This window comes from Pristis pectinata, chromosome 11 (genome assembly GCF_009764475.1).
Source record: "Pristis pectinata isolate sPriPec2 chromosome 11, sPriPec2.1.pri, whole genome shotgun sequence".
Taxonomy (NCBI): domain Eukaryota; kingdom Metazoa; phylum Chordata; class Chondrichthyes; order Rhinopristiformes; family Pristidae; genus Pristis; species Pristis pectinata.
In genome coordinates, this window is record NC_067415.1 from 5677751 (window position 1) to 5702687 (window position 24937).

At 44.5% G+C, this 24937-nt stretch overlaps 1 protein-coding gene across 1 annotated transcript; it reads left to right on the top strand.

The window, feature by feature from the left end:
- Positions 1-305: 305 nt before the first annotated feature.
- Positions 306-18678, top strand: tsku (tsukushi small leucine rich proteoglycan homolog (Xenopus laevis)). The gene is made up of 2 exons (XM_052026075.1): positions 306-593; positions 10782-18678. The coding sequence occupies exon 2, from the start codon at positions 10789-10791 to the stop codon at positions 11866-11868; it is 1080 nt and encodes a 359-aa protein (XP_051882035.1). The 5' UTR covers positions 306-593; positions 10782-10788; the 3' UTR covers positions 11869-18678.
- The last annotated feature ends 6259 nt before the right edge of the window (positions 18679-24937 follow it).

Below are 24937 nucleotides of genomic sequence, written 5' to 3' on the forward strand. Positions count from 1 at the left end.
TTCGGGACGAGATCCTTCATCAGGACAGAGCAAATTATTTGCATTGGTTTAGGAGCGTTTCACCCTCGGACGTTTGCTAACGGGATTAAAAGAGATTTGAGTGTAATTTAACACTCCCATCCACCCTTTTAGCCTGGAAATCCTTGCTCGGTGTGAATGTATCCAACGGGTGTATCGTTTGTGAACTGGATACATTTCAGGATTCCATTGACAATTTCAGCGTTCCATTTTCGAACGTCACCTGGATGTGGCGCCGCTGCTGATTGGCCAGTCTTCACCCCGCGCGCGCTGTGAGCCTCTTTCGCCCCCACGTGGTGACACTGAGGGCTGGAGGCGTTTTCTTCCCCCCGCAAGGCAGCTTATTGTGTGTTGCGGGTCAGTGAACGGGCGGGCGATGGGCCGGTCGAAAGGTGTGTTTTCAGTTTTGTCTTCCTCACCCTCTGTCGTCTTGGACCCGAGGAAGCGTGAACGTTAGCAGAGGTTGGAGTTGCGTGGCGTTAGAAGCTGGAAGGAGATCCGAGGAGTCCGGACAAGAAGTCTTTCTGCACTTCGCTTAGTATAGTAGTGCTGGGGGTGTACACGTTGCAGAGCCGGTAAGTTTGCTAAACCTCCGTTACCAAGGCAGAAATTAGGAGCTCGGAATTCTGCAAGTAAAGCCAATTCCCTTTACGTGAAGGCAGCTTAAACTGTGTCTTAATCTGGGCATTATTGATTTTTGTTTTAAGTTGCAAAACTAATTTTAGTATTGATCCACTGAAGTTGTAGCTAGTTTGCACTGCTGGTAACTTCTGGCGGATTTTAAGGCATTCTGATTGGGGTTTCTTCTCTTATTACCAATGTTTGACCCGGACCACGTAGATTTTTTTGTTATTTAAAAAATAATACTTCTAGTAATTTCAGAGATTGCAGTTACTATTTGAAAAGTCGCCCCCAACCTCCAACACATGCATAATCGAATTCCTTGTTGAATTGGTTGCAATTAAGTCTTTTAAAGTAAATAGTGACGATTCTCCGGGCAAAAAAAGTGCAGACATTTAGGAATAACACGCATCAGGTTTCAAGCCCCCTTACAACCTCCCTCTCCCAGCCTATGTACGCCCGAGTCATTATTTTCACCAGCGTTGCTTTGCAAGAGCGTAGGGCCAGTGGTTGCAAAGTGCTAATCTGTTATTTCTAAAGTTAAACCACGAGTGACCGATGAGATACCATCGGACAGTCCTGGGCTTTTTGACCGCAGGGAACCAGACAACGCGGTTGAAGAGGTTTTGTTTAAAAAGAACAATAATTCCCGGGCTCTTGTGGCGATGATTGTTTGCAATAATTGGCGATGTGATGGAATAAATGAGAGGTTTTTTTCTTTTGAAGAAGAATGTGACTAATTCCCATCATTTGGATTTCGGGACTGGGTCTAGACGCTATAACCACTTTAGTTGTGTCACTTGCATGTGAAACGGCAGAGAGGTGCTGGTCCAGCTCAGTCCGTGGCTTTTGTGTCCAGCGTCTTGAATCTTTCACCGACTTGCAAAACCCTCCCCCCTCTCTGCCTTGTGATCTGACCCGAAACATTTCAGCAAAAAGTTGGATTACTTTGTTGAAACGTAAGCAGCTTTTCACCACTTGAAAACTTACTTGGAATTCCTCAACCTCCCTTTTATTTTGTTTTTTAAAGAACGAAACAACCTTCTCTAACAGGCACATGTAAAAAAAATGAAACAAAATAGGGAGGTTGAGGAATTCCAAGGAAGTTTTCAAATGAGGGCACGATTGTGCTAACCCATCTCATGCAGGCTATCAACTTTATGGATATTTAAAAAAAACGTAGCTAAAAGTTTGTCTGAGGGGTTGAGTGCGCCTCTCTCTGCAGGAGTTAAAGCCTCTTCCCCAATGCCATCAGGATCTTGAACCGACCTGAAAAACCCTAATTCTGCATCTGGTTATATTTTCCTCAACTTGCACTAACGTTATACACACAAGTGCTGGATCAGTCTTCAGTCCTGATGAAGGGTCTCGGCTGTCCATTTCCTTCTACAGATACTGCCTGACCTGCTGAGTTCCTCCAGCGCTTTGTGTCTGTTGCTGCAGATTGGTATTTGGTTTATTATTGTCACTTGTACGGAGGTACAGTGAAAAACTTGTCTTGCAAACCAATCGTACAGGTCAATTCATTACACAATGCAGGTTCATTGAGTTAGTACAGAGTGCATTAATACCAGCATCTGCAGAATCTCTTGTCTTCCTAATGCTCATCTATTTTTGTTTACTTTGTTGTGTGAGTTATGTATAATTTATGTTATGTTTGTAATGTACTGTGCTGCTGCTGCAAAATGCTAATTTTCATGACATTTATACCCTGGGTTTGGAATACTGTGTGCAGTTTTGGGCCCTTTATCTTAGGAAGGATGTACTGATGTTGGAGATGGTTCAGAGAAGATTTACGAGGATGATTCCCGGAATGAAAGGGCTTACATACGAGGAGCGATTGCCGGCTCTTGGACTGCACTCATTGGAGTACAGAAGAATGAGAGGGGACCTCATAGAAACATTTAGAGTGTTGAAAGGACTGGACAGAGTAGATGTGGCCAAGCTGTTTCCCTTGGTGGGTGAGTTCAGGACTAGAGGGCACAGTCTTAGAATTAGAGAGTAGCCATTTAGAACAGAAATGTGAAAGTTCTTTAGCCAGAGGGTCATGGAGTTATGGAATTCGTTGCCGCATACAGCTGTGGAGGTCCGATCGTTGGGGGTGTTTAAGGAGGAGATTGATAGGTAGCTAATTAGTCAGGATATCAAGAGATATGGGGAAAAGGCCGGGAATTGGGGCTAGATAGGAATAGTTTAGTTTAGCTCATGGAGCAGACTTGATGGGCCGAATGGCCTACTTCTGCTCCTTTGTCTTGTGAACTTAAAAGGTATTTGATTAATGCACAAGGTGTGAATGAGAAGTGGGATAAAAGTTAATTCTGGGATGAGGAATATTCAGCAACAAAAAATTGCTGCCACCTGCTAATTGTAGCAGACCATAAATACTGAGCATGCCCTGGCGATGAGAGAAGTTTGAGAAGTGTAATTAAATAAACTGAGGCGGAACCAAGCCCGTGCGGTTCTCATGCAGTGTAGTTATGTTACATGTTGCGTGCATCTGTGGGAAGTGTGAGGGTTACGGATGTCACATAATGACCAGAAAGTAAAAAGATCTCTGAGGACTTTGTGTGAACTCTGTGCTGTACAAACTGCTCAGTAATGTACAGATCACAGATGGGGAGGAAGTTTTAAAGGAGATGTGCAGGGGAAGTTTTTTTTAACACGGAGGGTGGTGCGTGCCTGGAACGGGCTGCCAGGGGTGGTGGTGGAAGCGGTGTTGAAGAGGCATTTAGACAGACACACAAAGAGGCAGGGGATGGAGGAACAAGGATCATTTGCAGGCACATAGGTCTAGTTTAATTTGGCATCGTGGTTGGCACCAACATCTTGGGCTGAAGGGTCAGCTCCCAGCTACCAGTAGTGTATTTCCCTGAAGCGTAGGAGGCTGAGGGATGACCCGATAGAGGTTTATAAGATTGAGGGGTGTGGCTAGAGTATGCATTCTTTGTCCCAGGTTAGGGGAGTCTGAAGCTGGAGGGCATAGGTTTGTGAGAGGGGAGAGATTTATCGGGGATCTGAAGGGCAACTTCTTCACACACAGGGTGGTGGGTATATGGAACCAGCTGCCGGAGGAAGTGGCGGAGGTGGGTATAATTAGTGTTTAAAAGACAGTAGGATGGGTATTTATTTATTAGTCACATGTACATCAAAACACAGTGAAATGCATCTTTTTGCATTGCTGAGAATGTGCTGGGGGGGGGGGGGGGCAGCCTGCAAGTGTCGCCGTTCCTCCGGTGCCAACGTAGCATGTCCGCAGCTCCTCGACTGTACGTCCTTGGAATGTGGGAGGAAACCGGGACACCCGGAGGAAACCCACGCAGACACGGGGAGAATGTACAAACTCCTTACAGACAGCGGCGGGAATTGAACCTGTGTCACTGGCGCTGTAATAGCGTTACGCTAACCGCTACAAAGGTTTAGAGGGATGTGGGCCAAATGCAGGCAAATGGGACTAGTGCAAATAGGCATCTTGGTCAGCATGGGCAAGTTGGGCCGAAGGGCCTGTATATGAATCTAAATATAAGAAGTAGAAGCTGGAATTGTCCATTCAGTATCTCAAGCCTATTCTGCCATTCAATGCTGTAACAATAGAACTTGTATCTCAGCTCCATTTTCACTGCCCTGTCCCTGCATCCTTTGGCTTCCCTAATATCCAGACATCTATCAATCTCAATTTTGAATGAATTCAATAACTCGGCCTCTGCAACCCTCTGGGGTAGGAAAGACTGGGTGGGTGCTGTTTCAAAGATTCACTGACCAATGAGTGACAAAATCTCTCTGTATTTCGATCCTGAATGGCAGACCCCTTTCAGACTGACCCCTGGTTCTAGAGTCCTCAGTCCGAGGAAACACCTTCCCCGTGAACATTCTGTTGAGCCCTCCTAAGAATTTTCATTGAGGCCACCTCTCGAAACTAAAGAAGAGGCCTAATCTACTCAAACCTGTCATGCTAAGAACCTGTTCCCAGTCTCCCTTCCCCCAACTCACCTGGATCCACCTATCGCCTACCAGCTCTTGCTTCACTCCTTCCTTCCTTCTTTCCATAGTGTCCATCTCCCCCGTACTCTTTCAGTCCAGCTGAAGGGTCTCGACCCAAAACCTGGTCTGTCCACTTCCCTCCACAGGTGCTGCCCGACCCGTTGAGTTCCTCCAGCACTTTGTGTGTCCTTTGGTGAGAAATACATCTTTTTTGCTTTTGGGCGGCGAGACCAAAGTCAATGAATACTCCAAGTGTGGTCTTACCAAGACCCTGTACAATTGCATTAACCACAGGTCCTCCCCAGGTTATGAGTGCCCAACTTGTGGACGTCCCGTACATACGAATGAGTGTTTAGGAGACTGGCGGGACGGATGAGGATGGATTTGCTGGCTGCTGCAGGCATCTTCTGCTGGGTGGGAATGGGGCATTTCTGTGTGCCTTCCCTTCTCTCCCCCCCAACAAAACCACAACATTCGGGGCTGGGATAAGTCGAGCAGAGCTGGGAGCACTGAGCACTCTCAGCTGGCGGCCACGCTTCCCGCACCAGCTTGCCCTGTCTCTGCTTTCACTGGAATCCCCTCCCGCACGCCGTCTTTGTCCACCTCCGACTGAAGAACAGTCCTCAGGAAGGGAGTCCTGCCATAACCTGGGCACTGCCTGTGTGGGAAATCGCCGAGGATAGTGATGGGAGAGAGATGAGCAGTGGAGAAAGGAAAAGGGTTGCATTTATGTGGCGCCTTTCACGCCCCTGTCAGGATATCCCAAACCGCTTCCCATCTAATGAAATACTTTTGAAATGCAGTCACTCTCATAAGAAACTACAGCTAATTGATGCACAGCAAGATCCCAACGTGATCAAGTAATGTGTTTTGAAATGTTTATCATGGGATATACATCAGCCTCTGGAGATAAATACTCGCCTACTCTTGGAAATATTTTTGGATGGAGCCAGCAGTTGAGAACATTGATCCGCAGATCAATTATGAGTTCAATTTTTCACTTCTCTCTTTCCCTCCCCCATCCTCTACCAATGCTAGCGAGGGAATTTCAATTAAAATGATTAAATACAATTTTAGAATTACAAAAGTAAAAGCCAATCTCAATAATGGCAACCTTGAAGCTAAGAGGTTTAACACGACCTCGTCATTCCTTTTATTTGCCCTATTTATTTATTTTTGTAATTTATAGTATTTTTTATGTCTTTGCACTGTACTGCTGGCGCAAAACAACAAATTTCATGTCATCTAAGTCAGTGATAATAAACCAGATTCTGTTACACTAATATCGTTCACCAAAACAAATCTGTTCTTACCCAGTCTTGAGCATGTGTTGCTCCAGGCCCACCTTTGTGTAACAGCCTCTTAAGGGGATGAGCAATGATTACTGACGTTGGCAGCAACTGACCACATCTTGTGAATCTTCCAGAGATGAGGGGGTTAGCCTTTGAGGAGAGATTGAGTCGCCTGGGACTATACTCGCTGGAGAATGAGAGGGGATCTTATGGAAACATAAAATTATGAAAGGGATAGATAAGGCAGAGGCAGGAAGGTTGTTTCCACTGGTAGGAGAGACTAGAACTAGGGGACATGGCCTCAAGATTCAGGGGGAGTAGATTTAGGACGGAGATGAGGAGGAACTGCTTTTCCCAGAGAGTAGTGAATCCGTAGAATTCTCTGTCCAGGGAAGCAGTGGAGGCTCCCTCATTAAATATATTTAAAACACAGTGAGAGAGATTTTTGCATAGTAGAGGAATTAGGGGTTATGGGGAAAAGGCAGGTAGGTGGAGCTGAGTCCGCAGCGACATCAGCCATGATCTTATTGAATGGCGGAGCAGGCTCGACGGGCCAGATGGCCTCCTCCTGCTCCTATTTCTTGTGCTTATTTTCCCTAAAGCGGAAGTTTTGTTTAACTTCTCATCTGCCTTGGGCAATGTCTTGTGACTCGGTTTAAGACTGGAATGGGGATCAAGTAACCCTTGAATACACTTGCTCTCCCGATGTGAAATCATGGAACTTTTCTGCTGTTTATTCATTGCTGAATTTCATGTATCCTCGCAGAAAATGAATCACTAAGATATAATTAGAGAATGATGTCAAAGAGCCCTCCAGCTAGGAATAAAAGCATTTTAAAAGTGACAACTATGAAAGGTAAATTGATAAATTAAATTAACTTATTATTGTCACGTGTACCAAGGAACAGTGGAAAAACCTTGTTTTGCATGCCATCCATACAGATCATTTCATCACATCGAGGTCGTACAAGGGAAAAGCAAGGCTTCTGAATTGCATTTAAATTAGTGGATACTTCTGATTTTTTGTTAAATACATACATACATACATACATACATACATACACATATATATGAAATTAGATAGACTTTTTCCCAGGGTAGAAATGTCACATTCTAGAGGGCATGGTTTCAAGGTGGGGGTAAGTTCAGAGGAGATGTGCCGGGTAAGTTCAGAGGAGATGTGCGTGGTAAGTTTTGTTTTGCAGAGAGTGTAGGTGCCTGGAATGTGCTGCCAGGGGTGGTGGTGGAGGCAGACACGACCGTGGCATTTAAGAAGCATTTAGACAGGCATGTGAACGTGCAGGGAATGGAAGGATGTGGATCATGTGCAGGCAGGTAGGTTCAATGTGATTTGGCATCATGGTCGGCACATACGTCATGGGCCAAAGGGCCTGTTCCTGTGCTGTACTGTTCTATGTTCCAAAATGATCCTGATTTGAAGAGTTTATGCAATCAATGTTGCTTGATTCAAGCAGGGGATTTTCAACCAGCTTAAGAATTCACCAGAAACATGGATTGGGTGTAACTCGTATATTTAAACGGTCTGCAACATTATGCAAGGTCCAGATTGCACTGCTAGGACAAGTGGAAAATTAACTTCAAATTCTTTCTTGTGTTTGATTAAATAGGGGGTGGGGAGAAATGGAAAACTAAGTTACTGACCAAAAAAAATCATGACTTTGTACTATTTATTTAACACTGTTTGAGGGAATATGGCTTATTCAGTAACACCTTTTGCATTGTTGCACAGAGACGGAGAAAAAAATTAACTTTAATTTTAAATTGCATGGCTTTCAATTTAAATTATTACTTATTAGAACATAGACCAGTACAGCACAGGAACAGGCCCTTTAGCCCACCTTGTATGTGTCAAGCATGATGCCAATCTAACTAATTCTCCCCTCTGCCTACATGTCCTTTATTTTGTAGAATCATAGAACAGTACAGCACAATACAGGCCCTTCGGCCCACAATGTTGTGCCGACCTTTAAACCTCGCCTAAGACTATCTAACCCCTTCCTCCCACATATCCCCCTATTTTAAATTCCTCCATATGCTTATCTAGCAATCTCTTGAATTTGACCAACGTATCAGCCTCCACCACCACCCCAGGCAGCACATTCCATGTCCCAACCATTCTCTGAGTAAAAAACCTCCCTCTGATATCTCCCTTGAACTTCCCACCCATTACTTTAAAGCCACACCCTCTTGTATTGAGCATTGGTGCCCTGGGAAAGAGGTGCTGGCTGTCCACTCTATCTATTCCTCTTAATATTTTGTACACCTCTATCATGTCTCCTCTTGTCATCCCTCTCTCCAAAGAGTAAAGCCCTAGCTCCCTTACTCTCTCCTCATAATGCATACTCTCTAAACCAGGCAGCATCCTGGTAAATCTCCTCTGCACCCTTTCCAACGCTTCCACATCCTTCCTATGATGAGGCGACCAGAACTGGACACAGTACTCTAAGTGTGGCCTAACCAGAGTTTTGTAGAGCTGCATCATTACCTCACGGCTCTTAAACTCGATCCCACGACTTATGAAAGCTAACATCCCATAAGCTTTCTTAACTACCCTATCCACCTGTGAGATGCCTGTGAGATTTCCAGCCAGTTTATGTGTCTGTCTAAATGCCTCTTAAACATTGCTATTGTACCTTCTACTATTTTTCCTGGCAGCACATTGCAGGCACCCACCACTCTCGTTGTTTTAAAAACAAACTTGCCCCACACATCTCCTTTAAATTTTCCCCTTCTCACCTTAAATCTATGCCATTTGGTATGTGACATTTCCACCCCGGGAGAAAGATTCCGACTGTCTACCCAATCTATGCCTCTCATCATCTTGTGACCCTCGCCCCACCTAACGCTCCAGAGAAAACAATCCAAGTTTTTCCAACTTCTCCCTGTAGCTAAAACTCTTCCAATCCAGGCAACATCCTGGTGGGCCTCTTCTGCATCCTCTCCAAAGCCTGCGCAGATAGCTCTGGTCTCCACACTGCACACAATACTCCAAAGGTGTCCTAAGCAATGTTTTATACAGCTGCACCTAGACTTGTCAACTTTATACTGAACACCCCAACTGATGAAGGCAAGCATGCCGCACGCCGCCTTTACCACCAATTGTGTTGCCACTTGCAGGGAACTACAGACTTGGACCCCAAGTTCCCTCTATGTCAATGTTCCTATGGGTCCTGCCACTTACTGTATACTTTCCCCTTGCATTTAACCTCCCAAAATGCATCGCCTCACACTTGTCTGAATTAAACTCCATCTGCCACCTCTCCATGCTAATTTCCAAATGATCTCTATCCTTTGACAACCTTCCTCACTGTTTACAACTCTACCAATTTCAAGAGATATTTACTTATTAGTCACGTGTACATTGAAACACAGTGAAATGCGTCTTTTTTGCGCTACTAAGAGTGTGTTGGGGAGCAGCCCGCAGGTGTCACCACTGTTCCGGCACCAACATAGCATGCCCACGGCTCCTAACCCGTACGTGTTTGGAATGTGAGAGGAAACCGGAGCACCCGGAGGAAACCCACGCGGACATGGGGAGAACGTACAAACTTGGCACAGGAATGAGAGGAAAGTGGAGGGATATGGACATTCTGTAGGTAAAAGGGATTAGCAATGTCGGCACAACATTGTGGGCCGAAGGGCCTGTTCTGTGCTGCACTGTTCTATGTTCCTTATGGGCAGGGGCAGGAATTGAACCTGGGTTGCTGGTGCTGTAATAGCATTATGCAAACTTACTAATCAGACCACTTACATTTTCATCCATATCACATGTATTGGTTTATTATTGTCACTTGTACCAAGGTACAGTGAAAGACTTGTCTTGCATACCGATCGTACAGGTCAATTCATTACACAGTGCAATTACATTGAGTTAGTACAGAGTGCATTGAGTTAGTACAGGTAAAAACAATAACAGTACAGAGTAAAGTGTCACAGCTACAGGGAAGTGCATTGCAGTTAGACAATAAGGTGCAGGGTCAAATAAGGTAGATTGTGAGGTCAAGAGTCCATCTCATCGTATAAGGGAACTGTTCAATAGCCTTATCACCGTGGGATAGAAGCTGTCCTTGAGCCTGGTTTTATGTGTCCTCAGGCTCCTGTATCTTCTGCCTGATGGGAGAGGCAGGGGAAGAGAGAATGACCTGGGTGGGCGGGGTCTTTGATTATGCTGGCCGCTCCACCAAGGCAGCGAGAAGTGTAGACAGAGTCCATGGACGGGAGGCTGGTTTCTGTGATGCGCTGGGCTGTGTCCACAACTCTCTGCAGTTTCTTGCGGTCCCGGGCAGATCAGTTGTCGTACCAAGTCATGATGCATCCAGATAGGACGTATTACAAACAGAGGTCCCAGTACTGATCCTGACACAACACCACTGCTCACAGACCTGCATTAGGTCTGGATATAAAATCACAAAATGAATATCTTTGTAACCATGTGTCTGTGTGTGTATACGTGGTGTAAAGTGCACGTACTTCTTAAGGCTTATTCACACAAGATCATTTTTTCCTTCTGATTGATGTCAGAACAACACATTGTCTATCTTTTATTCTTGCCGCTTGGTATTACCTTATTAAAAGAAAGGCAGTCCCTCTGTGTGCTACTTAAGGAATTCTTGAGCTGGATACTTTACCACTTGGTCCTTTCATTTCACTGGCTCAGTTGGATGCTGTAACTTGTTATTTTGCTGTTAATTTCAGTAATTCTATCCAACTGGGAAGTAGAACTTGGCTCAAGTGAAAGGGCGATCTTGTTTATTTTTCAAATGTTTTGTTCAGCTCCGTAACTATTTTGTTTTGTAACTTGGAACAGGTTCTAACCTGTCTTATTAACCCCTTTCTCCTCTTTCAATGCAGGTAGACGATGGCTCGTTCCGCCTGGTTGGTTTTGGCTGTGTTTCTCGTATCCTGTAACAGTGGCTGGATGACTTGCTTACCAGAGTGTCACTGTGAAGTGGAAAGCTTCGGGATGTTTGGTAGTTTCAGTCTAACCAAAGTTGACTGCAGTGATGTTGGATCTCACCTCACTGTGGTCCCCATTCCATTGGATACTTCTTACCTGGACTTGTCACACAACCATTTGAAGGACATCTCTCCCTTGATGTTTACAGGACCTGGCTACACAACGTTGGTGAGCCTCGACCTTAGCTATAATGACATCACGGGCATGTCCTCTGGCACCTTCTCCAAACTGAGGTACCTCGAGGCCTTAAACCTGAGTCATAACTCCTTGGAAGTACTTGAAGAGGGAATCTTTTCAAACCTGCCCCTCGGAGAAGTTGACCTCAGCAGCAACAAACTCCGTAACATAAACCTAGATGCTTTCACGTCCAAGAGCCAAATGAAATCCCTGACTGTGGACCTTTCAAACAATCTGATAACCACAGTTATCCGAAGTTTGGATAAAGCTGTGCCCAATATTCATAGCTTGGATTTATCAGGAAATAGATTAAGTACAGTGCCAACTCGTTACCTTTCTAACATCCCATTGCGCTATCTCGGTCTGGGCCGGAATGTAATCCCCGACATTCCCGAGAATGCTTTCGTAGGGTTGCAGGACCTGACCCGCTTGTCCCTGCAGGGTCTTCCAGAACTAACTGAGTTGTCTCCCAACAGCTTTAGAGGGCTGCAGAACCTGCAAGCCTTGGACTTGTCACACAGTTGCAGCCTGAAATCCTTAAATGTGGCAGTGTTCAATGGCCTGAGCTCCCTGCAAGAACTCGACTTGGAAAAGTCTGGTGTTGCCACTCTGCCAGGTGCCATACTGAACTACCTGCCCTCCATTAAAACCATCACCATCGGAGACAACCTGCTGAGGTGCAGGAAAACAACAACAGAAGGCTCTTTCCACAGGCAGTTTGGCTTTGTAAAGAAGGAACAGTCGCTTCACTGTTTTGACGCCAGTGGGTCTTCAGATATGCAGTACATTTTAAAACTGAAATGAGCCAAATCTGAACTCCGGTAGTGAAATGTGGACCTTTTGGTGCCTGAATAAAACTAATAAGTGCCTTCATTAATTAAGCTTCCTATATTTCCAGCAACCATCCAATCTAAGATCTTCATCGTGTGCAAGCCTGTATCTATGTGGAGTTTCCTTTCACACTTTGGACGTTGACACCCTTACACTTTTTAAATAAAAAGACAGTTGTAACAAACGGCTGTATGAAAGTGCCTAACCTTGATCCAGTTTCTCTGCAACCATCAAATGAGGCAGTGGGTGGAGATTTGGCAACTGGAAAGATGTGAGATCTCCTGAGTGTTCTGATGAAGGGCAGATAATATCTCTCTCCAGCTCTGCTCGTGTGTTTCATGTCTTTGATGCCCACTGGAATAAATTATCATGTTTTTAATTTTCATGTTTGTCCCATCGATGGAAAGAATGCAGCCTGGGAAGGAGGAGCTGCTCATTCTGTGTGCGAATTCCCCCTATCCTATGAAATAATGAACTCAGAATATCTGTGCATTACTGCCTACTTCCACGGATGCAATTAATTTCGGTATTCCACTCAGTAATAACACTGGAGTATCAGACTATTTTATACTGGGCTATTTAAAAGTGGCTGTTTTTTTTTCCAATGTCTTCCAACTTGTTACACTTTTGTACAATCACGGATGATTACCAAGTCACTTTTTTCTTTGGCAAAGTGAGTGTACTGTCTGATTGTCACCATGTTATTTGGCAATAGCAGGCATCACAGTGGAATCTGCTCCAGCTCTCCAACATGCAGATATTCACTCTGAGCATGCAGCCTGATGGGGTATTTGACTGTAGCAGGCATCAGTGTGGCTTCTCCTGTCCTTGCTCTGTATTCCAGTTGACGATGACAAAGAATGCAGTTCAATTCTGGTCACCTCATTGGTAAGAAGGATGCGGAGGCTTTGGAGAGGGCATAGAGGTTGTTCACCAGGATGCTGCCTGGTTTGGAGGACATGTGCTGTGAGGAGAGGTTGGACAAGCTGGGGCTGATTTCTCTGGAGTGGGGGAGGCTGAGGGGAGACCTCATATAGAAGTTTATAAAATTATGCAAGGCAGAGTGGACATATAGAGAAGTTGATAAAATTATGCAAGCCAGTATCCTTTATCTGAGGATTGAGATGTCTAGTGCTAGAGGCCATGTATTTAAAATGAGGAGGGAATATATAAAGGAGATGTGCAAGGCATTCTTTTTTTATATACAGAGTGCGGTGGGGGGCTGGAGTGCACTCCCTGGGATGGTGGTAGAGACAGAGAGCATAGGAGTGGTTAAGAGACTCTTAGGTAGACACATGAATATGCAGAGAAGGGAGGGATACAGTCAATGTGCGGGAAAGAGGGATTTGATTAATTAGGAGTCATTGGTTTAATTAGTTTGGCACAACATCGTGGGCCGAAGGGCCTCTCCTGTGCTGTACTGTTCTATGTCCTATCCCTGCTGTCTTCTCCTCTACCCAGCCCAGTTCACGGAAGTGGTGGGTGCCTGGAACGCGCTGCCAGGGGTGGTGGTGGAAGCAGATGCAGTAGCAATGTTTAAAAGGCATTTAGACAGGCAGGGAATGGAGGGCTACAGACCATGTGTAGGCAGGTGAGATCAGTTTGGATTGGCATCATGCTCAGCACAGACACTGTGGGCCAAAGGGCCTGTTCCTGGGCTGTACTGTCCAGTTGTAGAACTCAGTTTCTGCTTAAACTGGGGTGGTTGAACTTAGGACCCTGTGGCCAACCTTCTTTGTCTTTTAACCAGCTGAACTAGTGGAGGAAGAATGTAAGATTTTTATTTCTTCTTGTTGATAACAGATCTCCTGTGCACTCATTTCATTACCAAAGTACCACTGTAGCTCCCTGGTGTCTAGACAAGCTTACTATTACTCAAGGTCGGTTGGAAATAGTGATATTGAGAGAGATCCTTTCTGGATCATGTGGACCACACCATGGGGTTCTTGCCTCCTGCGTACAAGTTAAGTAAGCCACAACTAAGACCTTTCCATTGTACCCATCCTGGATTCCAGCAAGCTCCCAGAAGGTTTGATATCAGTTGACATTGCCAAAATCCTGTTGACAAGATGTCACTTTTGGCACGTGAAGTTCAAATCATCTAAATTCTCTCCGCTCTTTTTCCATTTGAGTTGTTGCCCAAGTGTTACAATTACTTATTATATTCCATATTTCATTATAACATACAAGGAGACCATTTTGTTCCGTCGATTCTCTGCCAGCTCCCATTCACCCTTAGTTTTCCCTGGAAGCTATTCTCTCCACTTTCTTATCAACCACCCCCAGATTCTACCACTCATCTGCACACTAGGGGGAACTCGGTAGACAATTAACCCACCAACCCGCACATCTTTGTAACGTGAGAGGAAACTGGAGCACCCAAGGGAAAACTTGCACAGTCGCAGGGAGAACGTGCAAACTACACAGCACCCAAAGTCAGGATCGAACCTGTGTCACTGCAAGACAGCAGCTCGACTGGCTGTGCCACTGTGCTAAACCTACTCTTTTTACATCACTTTGTATCATTGGAATAGAAAAGCATAGGCTCTTTTTTTTGATGCTCGTCAATTCAAAGAAGTGTCTTCTCTGGGCACCTCCATGCTTACCAACCCCTCCCCCATCACATATTCTCCATTTCACTTATCAACCTCTTGTCTCAGAAAATTGTGCCCCACCTGCTGTCTATTGCAACATGTATCTTGAAAACATAGTAAATAAATAGTGTTGAATCATGCAACTTTAGCATGAGCCAATCCTGTTCCTACTAAACAAATAGAAGCAAGAAGAGGCCATTTGGCCCATTGTGCCTGCTGTGTCATTTACAGATGATCTTTAATCTACTTCCCTGCACCAACCCCAATAATCCCTTAATTCCCTTAATCTCTAAAATTCTCTTGATTTCTGCCTTGTACATACTCAGTGACTCCACAGATTCACTCTCCTTTGGGGAAGAAATGTCTTATCTTGGTCCTGAATGGATTTATTCTCACTGGAACGTAGGAGGCTGAGGCTGAGGGGTGACCTTTATAGAGGTGTATAAAATTGAGGGGCAGATATAGAATGGATAGCCAGAGTTTTTTTTCTCAGGACTGGGAAGTCTAGAACTAGAGGGCACAGGTTTAAGGTGAGAGGGGAGAAACTTAAAGGAGATCTGAGGGTAAGTTTTTCACATGGGGTAGCTAATGTCTGGAATGAGCTGCCAACGGAGGTGGTGGAAGCCGATCCAATTAAGATGTTTAAAAGGTGTTTGGATAGTTACTTGGAGAAGAAAAGTGTCGAGGAATGTGGGCCTAATGCAGACAAATGGGATTAGTGTGGATAGCATCGCAGTCAGCGAGGATGAGATGGGCCAAAGCAGGTATTGGCTTATTATTGTCACTTGTACCAAGGTACAGTGAAAAACTTGTCTTGCATACTGATCGTACGGGTCAATTCATTACACAGTGCAGTTACATTAAGTTAGTACAGATTGCATTGATGTAGTACAGGTAAAAACAGTACAGAGTAAAGTGTCACAGCTACAGAGAAAGTGCAGTGCAATAAGGTGCAAGGTCACAAAAAGATAGATCGTGAGGTCAGAGTCCATCTCATTGTATAAGGGAACCGTTCAATAGTCTTATCACAGTGGGGTAGAAGCTGTCCTTAAGTCTGGTGGTACGTGCCCTCAGGCTCCTGTATCTTCTGCCTGATGGAAGAGGAGAGAAGAGAGAAACCCAGGTGTGTGGGGTCTTTGATTATGCTGGCTGCTTCACCAAGGCAGCGAGAGGTAAAGACAGAGTCCAAGGAGGGGAGGGTGGCGTTCGTGATGCGCTGGGCTGTGTCCACAACTCTCTGCCGTTTCTTACAGTCCTGGGCAGAACGGTTGCCGTACCAAGCTGTGATTCTGTCCTCTTTTCGTTTTGATGAAGAGCACAGTTTCAGAATAAGAGGGTACCCATTTAAAACAGAGATGAGAAGAAATTTCTTTAGCCAAAGGGTCATGGATTTATGGAATTCATTGCCACATACAGCTGTGGGGGCCTGATCATTGGGGGTGTTTAAGGAGGAGATTGATAGGTATCTAGTGAGTCAGGGTTTCAAAGGATATGGGGGAAAAGGCAGCAGATTGGGGATAGATGGAAGAATAGCTCGTGGTGAAGTGGCGGAGTAGATTCAACAAGCCAAATGGCCTACTTCTGCTCCTTCATCTTGTGATGAAGTCCCTGGGTTCTCGAAACCCCAGCTGGGGGAAAAATTCATAGAACATAGAACACTACAGCACTGTACAGGCCCTTCGGCCCACAATGTTGTGCTGACATTTTATCCTGCTCTAAGATCTGTCTAACCCTTCCCTCCCACATAGCCCTCCATTTCTCTATCATTCATGTGTCTATCTAAGAGTCTCTTAAATGTCCCTAATGTATCTGCCCCCACGACCTCTGCCGGCAGTGCGTTCCACACACCCACCATTCCGTGGAAAAAAAACAACTTACCCCTGACATCCCCCTTGTACCTTTCTTCCAATCACCTTAAAATTATGTCCCCTCGTGTTAGCCATTGTTGCCCTGGGGAAAAAGTCCCTGACTGTCCACTTGATCTATGCCTCTTATCATCTTGTACACCTCTATCAAGTCACCTCTCATCCTCCTCTCCAGAGAGAAAAGCCCTAGCTCACTCAACCTATCCTCAAGATATGCTCTCCAATCCAGGCAGCATCCTGGTAAATCTCCTCTGCACCCTCTCTAAAGCTTCCACATCCCTCCCATAATGAGGCGACCAGAACAGAACACAATACTCCAATTAAGATAAGATTTCTTTACTAGTCACATATACATCAAAACCCACAGTGAAATACATTTTTTTGCGTAGTGGTCTAATCAAAGTGTTCATCCCTGCATCGACCCTCTCCAGTGCAGTCAGAATGTTGCATGGTTCAATGGGATGGAGACACAAGAGATAGCAGCTGCTGGAATATGGAGCAGCATGCAAACTGCTGGGCTTCTCTTCCCCCCCCCCCCTCCCCCCCCCCCCCCAAAAAAAGTGCTGGGCTCCCCCAGCGCTTTGTGTGTTGCTCAATGAGATCAAGTCTCATCCTCTGCAACGTTAAAGTACAGGCCCATTCTATCAGATCTCTCTTCATAGAACAAACCTCTTCACCCCACAGCCTGGTGAACCTTTGCTTGGTGAACGATTCTCCGCCGCATGTATGTCTTTCTTTAGGTTGGGAGACCGGACCCCTGTTTCAGCTGCTGTCTTGTTACAGCCTTGTATAATGTCAGTGAGACATCCCTACTCTTGCACTCAAACTCTCCTGCAATAAAAACTAACATCTTGTTTGTTTTGCTTATTGCTTGGTGTAACTGCATTTTAGCTCTCAGTGTACAAGGGCACTCTGGTCCCTCTGAAAAGCAAATTACAATCACCTTTTTAAAAGAAAACAGACTTCCTTTCTGCTTTTACTACCTCTGATCTTTCCACATTACATTCCAATTGCCATATCCTCACCCGTTTACATAGTCCGTCTATATCCTCCTGAAAACTCTCCATATCCTTGCAACACAAGCTGCCATCTCACTTTGAATCTTTAGCAAACGTCGGTTGACTCATCCCAATCACTGACATAGGCAGTGAACAGCAGGGATCCAAACCACAATCCCTGTGGCAGCCCATCAATCACAACCTCCCAACTCAAAACTTCCTGCTGCTTTTTTTTAAATCTGTTCGCCAATCCTCACTCCGTGCCTATATATTTCCCCTCAGTGGCCTGGGCTCTCAACTTTCCTTAATTACCACTTGTGTGGCACCTTACGAAAATCCAAAATATAGCACATTTTCTCATCCCGCCTCATCTATTTTGTTAGTTACAACCTAACAAAAAAAATTCTGAAAAGACGTATCAAGTGTAATTTCCCTTTCATAAATACATGTTGACTCTGCCCAATTCTATTTTTGTTTTCTAAATACCCTGCTGATGCTTCCTTAATGATAGATTCCAGCATTTTTCCTACTATCCTGCTATTCCTCACTACCTCACACTTACCGGAGTTTTCCCCACAACTAGTATCAAGTCAACTGGTCTGTCATTTCAATTTTGTGCTCCCTCCTTTCTTAAATATTAGGGGTACATTCGCTACCTTCCAATCTCATAACCATTCAAGAAGCTGTGTAATTTTTGGGGTGTGATGTTAACAGCGCCATAGTCACTTCTTTCAAAATCATGGATTGCAGATTATTAGTTCCTGCAGGTTTCATGGTTTTAGATCCCATTAATTTCTCCGGTATTTTTCCAGACCTGTTGTCCACTCTTTTGGACAACAGATGTTCTTCTATGAAAATGGCAACAAAATACTAATTTTTCTTCCATTTCCTTATTCCATGGTATCATTTCCTTTGTCTCATAATGTAGGGGACCCACAATTTTTGCTAATCTTTTCCTTTGTACAAATCACATGCAGTCTGTTTTTATGTTAATCATTAGGTTACTGCTGTATTTTATTTTATGGTGGTGAGACAGCAAGAGTTAAGGGTCACCTTGCAAAAATCATGCTGGGCCTTTCTTTCCACAAAGGCCTGGATAGAGTGGGCGTGGAGAGGACGTTTTCATTAGCAGGAGAGTCTAGGGTCCCAGGGCACAGACAGAATTAAGGGATGTCTCTTTAGAACTGAGATGAGGGAAGAATTTCTTCAGAGGGTGGTGAATCTGTGGAATTCGTTGCCACAGAGGGCTGTGCAGGCCAAGTCATTGGGTGTATTTAAGACAGAGATTGACTGGTTCTTGATCGGTAAGGGGGTTAAGGGTTACGGGGAAAGGGTGGGAGAATGGGGTTGAAAAAGATCAGCCGTGATTGAATGATGGAGCAGACTCGAAGGGCCAAATGACCTAGTTCTGCTCCTATGTCTTATGGTCTAGTTACAACACTGGGTGGCTGGATTGAAATTATATCTCCCTCTGTTCTGATGATGGTTAGATTAGGAAATACATTGTTGTAATTTCTGATGTAGCTGTCAACAGTAAAATATGAACATGACATTTCATTTCCCTTTTGAAGTGCCTTCACTTCTGAACTGAAAGGACCACTTTTTTTTTAAAAAAAAAGGAATTCCTCAGTATTTGTGTGCCACTTATGATGCTCCTTTCCAATTTACACCAGATACATCATGATTTTACCACCAGTCACACTTTCCCTTCTCCTCTCTGCATTTCACAGGGGCTGCTTGCCTTACAACCCCCTGGTCTGCTCTTCCATCCCCACCACCACTCCCCACGGCATCTTCCCATGCAACCAGAGGAGATGCAACATCTGTTCATTCACCCCTTCCCACCATCCAGGGATCCAATCAATCCAGGTGAAGCGCGATTCACTTGCACTTCTTCCAACCCAGTGCAGTGCATTCAGTGTTCACACTGACCATTGGAAAACAACAAGAGAGCAGATGACCCAGTGTTCGGAAGTTCAATGTTCATTGCAGAGGGTTGTAAAGTGCTTAGAGAGAAGATAAGTTCAAGGTCAAAGCCGAGTTTATTGTCATATGCACAAGTGCAATGAAAAACTTACTTGCAGCAGCATCACGGGCACAGAGCACCAGATAAGCAGCACTCTCAATTCTTATAAGAAGGATGTTGTTCTTTTAGTTTACATTGGCCTCACTATGGTAGTGGAAGAGTCCACAGACAGATCCAAAATGGGAGTTGGGATGGGGAATTAAAGTGGCATGCAACAGAAGATTTGGGATCACCCTGGCCGACTGTGTGTAGGTGCTTTACAAAACAATTACCCAACCTGCATTTGGTTTCTCCAATGCAGAGGAGACCACACTGTCTTTGTTAATAGGTACATCTGTGTTTTACTTTATGGTGTGAGATGGCGAGAGCTAATGGTCACCTTACAGATATCAGGCTGTTTTTTTTCCCTATCTTTCTCTTTCCACGGATAGATAGACTTGGCTGAGTTTTTCCCAGTATTTCTGATTTTGTTTCAGCGTCTGCAGTTTTGTTTGTTTCCCAACACATAAGTGATTGGACTTCAATTAAATCCCACTGTTTGAGTTCTAAAATTACTTTAAGTAATAGATCAGTGGGTTATATATTGGGAATCACAGCTCTGACTGAGATTCTTGACCAGCCCAGCTCCTTGAGAAGGTGTTTGCTCTCACGGTTTTGCAGCACAGGTTTGGGTCTGAAGTGTGCAGAGGCAAATGCAGATGCTTCTTCACTTTGCTTGTAACAGTGCTCTTGTGTGGTGTTAGTGCCTTAAAAAGGAGGGAAAAAGTGTGACAGAGGCAGCACAGTGGCACAGCAGTTCGTGCTACCACAGAGCTCTAGTGAGCAGGGTTCAATCTTCGCTTTGGGTGTTGTTTGTGTGGAGTTGTATGTTCTCCTTTTAACTGTGTGGGCTCCCTCCCAGGTACTCTAGTTTCCTCCCACATCCGAAAGACATGCTGGTAGGTTAATTGGCCACTGTAAAAAAAAATGTCGCTAGTGTCGGCGAGTGGCAGGTGAGATGCGGGGAGTTGATATGTGGGACAGAATAGGTTACAAGGAAATGAATGAGACCGATGGGATTGCTCTGAGATGATGGGCAGAATGGCCTCCTGTTGTAAGAAATACGAGAGATATGTATGACTTTTCCTTTGTCTCTGAAAGGAATGGATTCATTTTTATAAGAGGGCACCTTGTCCTGTGGGTTTATTTAACTGGGCAATTAGACGGAGGTGCAGATCACACATTACACTGTGATGATGAGAGAGCTGGAATCGACACAATCAACGTTAAGCATATTCAGCAGGCCAGGCAACATGCAGAGAGAGAGAAGCAGTGTTAAAGGTTCTTGTCAATGATGCAGGTCGCTGACCTCAAATATTCAAGTTTCTCTCTTCACAGATGCTGCCTGATCTGCCGAGTTCTTCCAGTATTTCCTGTTAATGCTTCAGATTTTCAGTATCTGTCATTTTGCTTCAGTATCTGTGAAAAGGTTGGGTCTTGATCATAGGTTATTGGAGCCTTTGATTTGCAAAATGAAATACGCCAGTCGTTTACTGACTGGGATGTTTAAAACATAGTGTTCCATTTGAAAGGTGCACTGAGGACACTTTTCTCATGAGGTTGCATTGCTGGATCTAGCAGGTGCATGAAATGGTGGCTGGGCAAAAGCAGTTAAAGCCTTGAGGAGGAAAGGAAATTGGGATTGAACAGGAGCGGGATAAACAACCTTACCTTCTAAGTGTGTCAGCTGTACTATCTAAATCATCTGCTGATAAATACCTGCATATCATTGTTTCAGAATATGGGCAATGATGCTGCATTTTGCACCCCTGTGGTACGTGACAATCAATGCTGGGTCTGCATTAGTGGCTCCAGCTACTTGTAAACTTCCATATGATGCTGGACTATCCCAGGAATATCCAGGAGCTCTGCTTGGCATGTGTTTCGATATTTTATTTTGTGGCAACTTGTGTTTTCTTTGGTTGTAATTTGAATTCTGCTATTAAATAATGAAACAAATCAAACAAATTTGTTGGAATCTGTGCTCTACTCTCTGTTGTATTGGTGCTCCTGTACTGGGTTAAGGTAGAATTCTACAGCATGGAAACAGGCCCTTCGGCCCAACTGGGCCATGGCCACCAAGATGCCCCATCCAAGCCAGTCCCATTTGCCAGCATTTGGCCCATAACCTTGTAAATCTTTTCTATCCATGTACCTGTCCAACTGTCTTTTAAAAGTTGCTATTGTACCTGCCTCATCTGCTTCCTCTGGCAGCTCGTTCCATATACAGACCACTGTTTGTGTTTTTTTTATTAAAGTTGCCCCGTGGGTTCCTATCAAATCTCCCCCCTCACCTTAAACCTGTGTCCTCTAGTTCTTGATTCCCCAACCCTGGGGAAGAAGACTGAGTGAGTGCATTCATCCTATCTATGCCCTTCATGATTTTATACACCTCTCAGTCTCCTACACTCCAAGGAATAAAGTCCCAGCCTGCCCAACCTCTCTCTATAATCCCTGTAAACCCTTTCTCTACTCTTTCCAGTTTAATAGCATCTTTCCTGTAGCAGGATGACCAAAACTGTACACAAGTGCATCCTGTACAACTGCACCAGGACTTCCCAACTTTTATACTCGATGCCCTGACTGATGAAGGCCAGCGTGCCAAAAATCTTCACCACCCTGTCTACCTGTGATGCTACATTCAGGGAACCATGTACTTGAGCTCCAAGGTGCCTCTGTTCTACAAAACTCCCCAGGGCTCTATCATTCATTGTGAAAGTCCTACCTTGATTTGACTTTCCAAAATGCAACACCTCACACTTATCTGAATTAAACTCCATTTGCCATTCCTCAGCCCACTTACTCAGCTGATCAAGATCCCCCTGTAATTTTTGATAACCTTCTTCATTGTCCACTATGCCACCTATTTTTGTGTCATTTGCAAACTTATTAACCATGTGACATTATATAAAGCTTGGTGCTTGTTAGTATATCTTTTATCTGCCAAGATGTGATTTGCTGCCTCAAATTGAAAATTGTGTTCCATTTAAAAGATATTCGAAGAAGGGGATCATTTTCTCTGAAAGTTGCATTGTCATATATGACGGGTGTAGAAATTTACCCTATGTTGTATGTGCTAAACATGCAGATGTAGTAAGAGTTGCTAATTGGACTCTTGCTTCTGAAGTTTGACTTCACAATTCAATAGAATTAAATTTCAGAAACGCATCAATGCTCTGATAGCAAAGTCTGTGTTTAGCACGAACAGCAGAAGGTGAATTTCTACCCAGCTATTGTAGATATTTTATGTGCCGAAGCCTGAAGAAATATCCTTACAAATGAAAGCTGAGACAGTCCTGTGGGAGAAGAGGCCAAGTCAAAGTCCTTTGCATCTGGCAACTTGTATTAACAATACTTGGCTACAAAACTTGGGGGCCTCTGAATGGTGATTTTTTTTTGTGTGTGTACTTTCTTGCTTTATACATCCTCAAACAATGATCTTCTGTTCCACATTTTTTGACTCTCTGTGTCTCTGTCTATCTGTCTGTCTCTCTTTCTGTCTCCTGTCTGTGTGTGTGTGTGTGTGTCTGTCTGTCTGTCTGTGTCTCTCTGTGTGCGTGTGTGTCTCTCTCTGTCTCTTTCTCTCTGTCTCTTTCTCTGTCTTTCTGTCTCCTGTCTGTCTGTCTGTGTGTGTGTCTCTCTCTGTATGTCTGTGTGTGTGTGTCTCTCTCTCTCTCTCTCTCTCTCTCTCTCTCTCTCTCTGTTTTCCCTTCTCTGTCTTGCACTCACACACGGAACTTATGGTAGTTCCTTTGCGCTGGGCCAGTTGATAAGTAGCTGAACACCGAGAAGAGTTTAATTTGAGCTCTGTTCCATGGGGGAGAGAGAAAGACGTCTGTCCACTTGTCCATGAAACAGCCTGTGCCTCCCCTCCCTCGCACAGGAATGCATTCAACGTTCTGCTTGCAAGAGAGGAGGGTTTGGAGTAACTGGAGTGTTTTCACAGGCAAGTTCTGTGGGCTTCAGCACTGCGTCACTCCCGGGATTACACAGTGAGGCTCTGTGTGGTGAATGGCATATTTTTTATTCAAAGAAAGCGACGCTACAGACTGACTGGGTATGATACAAGAAACGTTATATCCTCAATACAGCAGCACACGTTTACTTGGCTGAAGAGATGAGATTCTTTCAAACTCCAGAGACCAAATTGTCCTTATTTGACCTTTTTTTTCTCCTTGGGTTGTGCAGTTTGCCAAACTACACAGACATTGGAGTTGCCGCTGAGTAGTGTCACTTGCTTCCCTGTGATTTTGCCTGAAGAATTGTGGAGCTTGTTAAGAAGGTGCTTCTAATCCTATCTTTTGAATGCAACATTAAACCAAAGCCAAACCTATTCTCTCAGCTGGATATAAATGATTCCACGGCACTCTTCGAAGAACAGATGGTGATTTTTCTTTTCTTGGTGTGTTAGATAATATTTATCCCTTGCACAGTATGATTAGTATGTTATCTGAAATTGTTCAGAGTCTGCAATTGGTAATTGATTTATTATTGTCACATGTACCTCAGTGATAACATTTGTTTTGCCTGCCATCCAGACAGATCATTCCATACACAAATACATCGAGGTAGTACAAAAAAACTGAATGCAGAACAGAGTGTTACAATTACAGAGAAAGTGCAGGTAGACAAATAAAGTGCGAGGGCCACAATGAGATAGATTGGGAGACCTTTGTCATTTAGGAGGTCCATTCACGAGTCTGATAACAGTAGGATAAAAGCTGCCCTTGAGCCTGGTGGAATGTGTTCTCAAGCTTTTGTATCTTCTGCCAGATGGGAGGGGAGAAGACAGAAGGACTGGGGTGGGAGGGGTCCTTGATTATGTTGGCTGCTTTCCCGAGGCAGTGGAGGGGGAGGCTGGTTTGCGTGATGGACTGTTTGCTGCACGTTCAAACAAGGCAACCAATATTTGCAAACGTGGGATCCTGCTGTGCTTAATTGGCTCTCACTTTTCCTATAGTACAAGTGATTATACTTTGAAAGGACTTCATTGACTGGAAAATACTTGGAGATATCACGAAGTGCAGAAAGGGACTATCCATCACTAACGATAAGCCATGTACTATGGGACTGCTCCAAACTGCCATCTTTACAAACGTTCTAGCACTGAGAATTTGTTATGCAGTGCAGTGGAGTGGAGTGCTGTGCTAGTGCAGTGCAGTGCAATGCAGTGCCCTGCTAGTGGATTGCAGCGCAGTGCAGTGCAATGGCACAGCTAGTAAATCCACTGCTCCACAACTCCAGCACCCTAGGTTCCTAGGGATGATGGACTTTGAACACTCACAACCTTTTTCCTTTGAGTGAGGTATGACTTCATCCATTGGTGTGTTGCCCATTTACTGTGGTTCCTTGATGTCACACGCAGACAAATTCTGTCTTCATATCAAGGGAAGTCACTGTCACCTCTGATTTCGGGTATTAAATCCGAGACTATGATTAGGTCTTCTGCTTAGTGTTCCTGGCAATAAATGTTGATGAAGATGTCAATTCAGAAAAGTGGTACTTTCCAGAGTTAATGGT